General features: G+C 51.3%; 1 protein-coding gene across 1 annotated transcript; it reads left to right on the plus strand.

Annotated features, from left to right (window-relative positions):
• Positions 1-4,476: 4,476 nt before the first annotated feature.
• Positions 4,477-6,884, plus strand: C15H17orf50 (chromosome 15 C17orf50 homolog). The gene is made up of 3 exons (XM_045526995.1): positions 4,477-4,489; positions 6,224-6,548; positions 6,650-6,884. The coding sequence occupies exons 1-3, from the start codon at positions 4,477-4,479 to the stop codon at positions 6,882-6,884; spliced, it is 573 nt and encodes a 190-aa protein (XP_045382951.1).
• Positions 6,885-6,970: the final 86 nt, after the last annotated feature.

The raw sequence follows: 6,970 nt of genomic DNA on the forward strand, positions 1-6,970 counted from the left end.
TAGGATTACAGGCGTGAGCCACCGCGCCCGGCCTCACATCTCATTTCAAAGTTTCAGTTTGCTTAACTGTAAAATGTGGGTCATCATCCCACAGAACTGCTATAAGGAATCAAGGATAGAATCATGCTCAGTGCCTTTGTACATAGTAGGTGCTTTTGAAAGACATTGTGGGTCCTATACCTGTCACCTATTGCTGCATAATAAATTACTCCAAAACTTAGCAACTTAAACCAGTAGTAAACACACAGTTATCTCAGTTTCAATGGGTCAGGAATTCAGGCGCAGTTTAGCTGGGTGGTTCCAGCTGAGTCTTCCATGGGGTGGCAGTCAAGATATCAGTGAGGTCTGCAGTCATCTGAAGGCTTCGCTGGGTTTCCAAGATGGCTTACTGACATGGCCGGCAAGTTGGTCCGGCTGTGGGCAGGAGGCCTCAGCTCCTTACTACACAGACCTCTCCACAGGGTTGACTGAGCATCCTCATGACATCCTCTGGCTTTTCCCCCAGAGTGAGTGATCAAAGAGAGCACAAGACAGAAGCCATAACATCTTTCATCACCTAGCCTCAAAAGTCACACATCATTATTTCTACAATATCCTGTTGGTTACCCAGATCTGCCATATTTCACGTGGGTGCATGAGTACCAGGAAACAAGGATCACTGAGAGACATCTTGGAGGCCGGCTCCCCCATACAGAAGAGCCATTTCTTTTTCCTTCTTGCTAACGGAATCCTGGTTTTGTTCAAGTAACGGGTAGTGGTTCCTTGAAATTAGGGAATGCGGGCCCAACCCCAGAGGGAGAACCATGATAGGTCTAAGTCAATCATAGCAGAGTTAAAATCAAAGCTTCTGCCAAGACTTCAAGACACCATAGATGCAACAAGCCAGAAAAGGAATAAAGACCATATGTAGAATTTATCTAGGAATTATCCTTGATTCTCAGACTTCTCTCCCACCTAGAGTAAATGAAGATTTGGGTGATTACAGATTTGGAGAGGATTAGTAAAGATTTATTTAGAGAATGTTACAGCTGTGCTGTTTGTCTTGTGGTAGGCCGAATAATGGACTCAAAAGATAGCCACTTCCTGATCCCCAGAACCTGTGACTGTCACCTTATATGGCAAAAGGGGTTTTGAAGATACAATTAAGGATCTTGAGATGCGGAGATTATCCAGGTTGTCAGAACGGGCCCTAACTCTAATCACAACTGTGAGGCAGAGGGGGATGTGACTACAGAAATAAGGGATATGACACCCAAAGCAGAGATTAGAGTGATGGGGCCACAAGCCAGAAATGCCAGCAGTCTTTAGAAGCTGGAAGAAGCAAGGGACAGATTCTTTTCTGGAATCTCCAGAAAGAACCAGCCCTGCTGATACCTTGGTTTTAGCCCCACAGGACTCATTCCTGACTTCTGACCTGCAGAACTACAAAAGAATAGCTGTGTTGTTATGAGCCACTAAGTTTGTGATAATTTGTTATGGCAGCAATAGGAAACTAGTACATGTCACCATCTCTCCTCTCTTCCCCCACCCCAACAAGGGGAGAAGCAGCAGTATGGCTTTGATGGAACCACTCAAAGAACTGGAGACATGTCCCCTGTGATTAAGGGGGCTCGGTGGACTGAAGTCTGACATGGAAAATCAAATGTGAAACACAGGCCGGTTAACTGCTCCACAGCAGGGACAAAGGAGAACAGCTATACTGAAATCAATGGGTCCTCTCACAGTTTGAGCAGGGAATGTGGGAGTGTTTCCTGTGGACCACTCGTCAGGGGGAAGATGGAGAGAGACTGTCTAAGATCTTTTTCAGTGGGGCCTCCTAGAAGATGAACAGGCCTCAGTGGAGGGGAAGCTGGAAGTGGACCATCCTGCATCCTGAGGATTGCAGAGGAAAAAGCAACCCCAGAATTCAGTGTATCCTGGATCCAAGGAACTGCCTGGATTGGGGCAAGGAAAGACCAGTGTTTGGGGAGCTGAGGAGGAAGGAGAGGCAGGGAACGAGGGTAGAGGGACCATATCTTCTGTCCCCCACACCATCCTATTTGCATGCCACTGGCCACAGCAGGCCACAGCAGGGCGGGGGAAGGAAAGATGTAGCATATATCAATTTTCAGTGACCACAGGGTTTTCTGTTTCCTGAGAGTGCCCAGAACAGGTCATAGGGCCTGCCTGAGTTATCCTCCAGGGACAAGGGAAACCCTTGAGCAGGTTTAAAAGGACTGTAGGAGACAAAACTGAAATTGTTTTATAACTATATTCCATGAGTCCTACTTGATCAAAGGTACCCATTACAACCAACTAGTCTAGGCCAATCTTGGCAACCCCCTTTTTGCCATTGGTTGGTGTATGAATGGGTTTGTGCCCTAGTTCTGGCCAATGAGATTCAAAGAGAAGTCTATCGGAGAGCTTCTGAGAAGTCTCTGCCATGCATCCCCTTTCTTCCTGCTCTAGTCATAGTTGCATGAGGCTACAATGTTTGGAGCTGCAGCAGCCATTTTGTAACCAAAAGGAGACAAGGAAGGCAGAGAGGAAAGATGAGAATAGCAAGGGCCCTTAATAACCCCATCAAGACACTGAACAAATCCTGGAGCCCCTTAACATCAGACTTATTCAGTAAGCTAATATATTTTATAAAGTTTGAGCCATTATTAGTCAGGCATTCTGATATTTGACCAGCCAATTACATCTTAATTGACATGATGCTCAAAGTTTAAGAGGCTCTATGCCTTTTCTCTATACAAATGTAAGATGTTGTTACAGATATTCCCAACTGAGTAGCACTTACATACTCTCTTATTGGATATTTTTTCTTTTTAAAAAAAGTCATTTAGAGATGGGGTCTCGCTGTGTTGCCCATGCTAGAGTGGAGTGGTTAGTCATAGACACAATCACAGCACACTGCAGCATTGAACTCCTGGCCCCAAGCAATCCTCCTGCCTCAGCCTCCCCAGTACTAAAGGTTTGCACCACCAAGCCTGGCTTGGATATTTTTTCTTATAAATTATATTTATTGCTCAACTAAAATTAATATTGCATCTCTGTGTTATACCTGGATATTAGAAGTTAATGAGCTATTTATACTATTCATTTCAAAAGTTAAAGTTTAATATAAAAAATTATAGCTTTACTTTTGCTGACCTCATCTTGTCCTCTAGATATGATTTCTATGAATGGTGGAAAATTTTTTTTGTATAGTGAACAACCTTGGAAGTTAGAGATTGTGTCTCTTCCCAGAGCAAAGAGCGGGTTTGCTTACTGCTCATTATAAAAGACTCAGATTCCCTAAGCTCAGAGTTTCTCTTGTCATGCAAACCACTGCAGGTATCCATTGGCACTCATTCATGTCACATTCACGGAACACCGAGGCAAGGGGAGTTGACACAAATATGCTGATGTTTCTATGCCACGCGTAATGAAGTCCTTTGTCTCCGACCCAGGAGTCTCATGTTTTCTGGCAGCACCCATGAAACGACAGCAGGTTCACTTGGTAGCCTACAAGTAGGGTAACATTTCACAGTTCTTGACAGGTTGCCCTCATGTGATTAGGAGATTCCTGGGGGGCTGGGTCTGCTCTCTTTGTTCTCTGTCCCACTAACTTGCCTCCACCAAACTGGAAGATGCCTAAAGGAAGAGACCCCATTGCCCTCCACTCTCAGACTTGGATGGAGGATCATATCATCTTCCCCTCTCAGACTGGGATCTCCTTGAGGTCAGCAACACATCCCATCAGACTAAGGGCTTTCCAGCGCTGGGCCTGTGTCCAGTGCCCATCTGCACGCTCGTGTCTCTGCCAACAAATCCCACTCTAGTACCAGGAAAGGAAGGGGTTTTCCTGAAGCTCCATGATTTTATTGCCCCCCACCCCCACTCACACACACATGTACAATATCCAGGAGCTACACCTGCCTCTTGCCTGACCCCTGCTTCCTGCTGGACTTGGCACCATTCCCTTTTGTTCATTGGAGCTAAGGCAATGAGCTGAAAATAGGAGGGTGGGGATTATGGGGTAAGGAAGGATAGGGATAGAACAGAAGACATACGGTATAATGATACAACTAAACACAGTGCTTTGAGTGCTTTCTGTGGGCTAGGGAATGTCTGGTACTATACCACTATCTTTCACCTACAGATGAAGAGACTGAAGGCCAGAGAAGTAACATGTTGAAGGTCAGATAACTTTATATTTATGTGGTAGAGCTGAGATTTGAACCCAGTCTACTGGGGGCCAAAGCCTCCCTCTGCTCCCCTTTAACATCTTTCCAGGAGGGAACTAGAAGACACCAGGGTTTCCAGTGCTTCTGGAGGCCCTGGAAAAGGAAGCCATTCCTGGGCAGAGCCCTGTGGGCAGGTGAGGTTCTAGCCCCACCCCTTGTGATCCAATAGAGGCCCCAGAGCCCAGACCAAGTTCTATGGGTTCAGGGGGCCCCCTCACATCCCAGTCCCTGATCAGGGGGAGCAGGCAGCACAGCCTTGGTGAGAATGGATAAGCACGGTGAGTGGGGCTGGGGGCGGGGTGGAGGACAGGGCCTCTTGACCCTAGCTTGGACGAACAGCCTATCACCATGCAGTCAAGCCTTCTCTCAGTTACCCACCCATGTAGCTACAGCCCTCTCCCTCGTCTCCACCTACTCCTGCTCAGACCTCTGTCTTCTCTGTCCTGGACTGTAATGACTCCTAAGTAGGGCTCCCTCTGTCTTGTCAGAGGGAACATCCTAAAACACAGCTCTGAACATGTCGCTCCATCAGAATGTTCAGTAGCTCCCCAGTGCTAAGGGACAAAGTCCAAACTCCATAGTTCAGCACTCAAAGTCCCTTTTCCTCCTCCCACTCCTGCTGAAATGTCCCGGGAACCCCTTTCTAGCTATGTACTAGGCCTGGCCTTTCACAACCAGAAGGTTCCTTATTGTGTTTGCCTAAATAAAAGTGCAATGGACGCTGATTCTCCATCCTGAGCAATGCTAGGAACCAGATTCTTTGAAACTTCTCTTTAAAGGTTTCAAATGTTCTGGATCAAATTCAGAGGCATCTCTATTGCCCACCTCATCACCTACCCGAGAGGGCTGTGAAGATTAAGGGACACGAAGTATAAAGAGAGTTGGGCACGGTGATTGCATGCAGTTGGTGCTCAAACTACACGGGCTAGGATGCCAATTACTATCGTTCTGTTTTGCTCTCAACCTCTTTAAACAGGATGGACAGGGACCAATAGAAAACTTTCTTGACGTTTCCAGAGCAAACTCCACGTGTTGTGTCTTCCCTGCCCTCCTCCCTCCTCTTTCCATTACAAATCTAGCTATTCCGATGGGGCAGACAGCAGGGCACGTGGAGCCGGGTGCTGAATGGGTGGCGGACAGCTCCCAAAGGAGGCCAGCTTAGTTTCCATGTCAGCCCAGGAACTTTCTGCCAGAGCTACTGCATGGAGTTGTGGAGTCTGTGTCCTGAACAAAGGCACCAGCAAGAGGGGACAGTGGTGGCTGAAATCCACCTGGCACTTGGGGTCAAGCCTGGATGGCGGAAGAGGCTCTTCTTCCTAATTGGTTCACCCCAAAGGCAGCCTTTTCCCAATTGGTCTGCGGATAAACGGGCCTTTTTCTACTTAGCCGCCCATAAGGGGCATCTTTTCTAATCACACGGAGGCGCTGCACGCCCACCCGCCACTAGTGACGCTGGGCTTCCTTAAGGCAAGACCCACTTCGAGGAAGGAAATTCCATTCAGAAAATAAAATACCCTAACAACCATCTATTAAAATGACCATCCGTTCAATTAATGTTTATTGACAGTCTACACCGAGACCGGGTACCTGGCCTAGAGCCAGCTGGAAGGAAGGTGGGGACGACCCATCATTCCCTCGGGGTTGGCCGTCCTCCTCTACCTTTTGTCGACTGCTTCCCGCTCGCCAAGCCCGGGGCTGGGCGATGTACACAGACACGATCTGGTGTCAGCCTCACGATCCCTGGGATAGGCACCACTTTCCCCCACGTTGGAGATGAGGGAATGAGGCTTGACAGGAGCGAGGTGACGTGCCCGAATCCTCAGCCGGGCAGCGCAGAAGCCCGGGAGGGAGATCGGGAGCAGCCGGCCAGCCCCCCCTGCACTCTCGGAGCCCCTCACGGAGTCCCGCTGGCCCGGTGCGTCTCGCACACGCCGTCCTTCAGGCACCTGCCTTTTTGAGGGGTCGGGCTGTGGGGGACAGCAGGACCGCCCTGACCTCCTGCCTGCCCGCAGGTGTGAAGGCCCCCTTGTGGAAGAAGGACCTGGAGGAGCCCGGGGCCAGGGAGGCGGAGCAGGAGGAAGCGGAGGAGGAGGCGGAGGACGAGGACGAGGACGAGGACGAGGAGAGGCCGCCGCAGGAGAGCGCGGCGGGGGACCCGGAGCTGGGCGCGGAGGCGGAGGGGGGCGAGGGCCGCGAGCCGCGCCGCGTGAGCTACTGCCCGCTGCGCCAGGAGCCCAGCACCCAGCAGGTGGCGCTGCTGCGCCGCGCGGACAGCGGCTTCTGGGGCTGGCTCAGCCCGTTCGCGCTGCTGGGCGGCCTGGGGGCGCCGGCCGACAGGTGAACGCGCGCCCCCGGGCCGGGACGCGACGGGCCGGGCGCCGGCGCCGCAGGGAGGAGGGACGGCACCGGAGACTGAGCGCTCGGGTCCCCGCCCGCAGGAAGCGGAGCCTCCCGGAGGAGCCGTGCGTGCTGGAGACGCGGCGGCGACCGCCGCGCACAGGGTGCTGTGCGCGCTGCGAGATCCTTTTTTGCAAGAAATGCGGGACCCTGCACAGCCACCCGGCCTACGTGGCGCACTGCGTTCTGGATCACCCGGATCTGGGTAAGGCGGGGGCCGCTGGGGGCTCCTGGGGGCCCCCACTCTCAGCCTCTGTGCCCTCCATCCTCGCCTGACCCCGGACTCCCTGACACGGGCCCTCTCCGGCACAGTCCACGGAACTGCCCCGTCTCGGAGCCGCCAGCCGGAGAGCCCCCTTCAG

Source organism: Lemur catta, chromosome 15, assembly GCF_020740605.2.
Source record: "Lemur catta isolate mLemCat1 chromosome 15, mLemCat1.pri, whole genome shotgun sequence".
In the NCBI taxonomy this organism is placed as follows: domain Eukaryota; kingdom Metazoa; phylum Chordata; class Mammalia; order Primates; family Lemuridae; genus Lemur; species Lemur catta.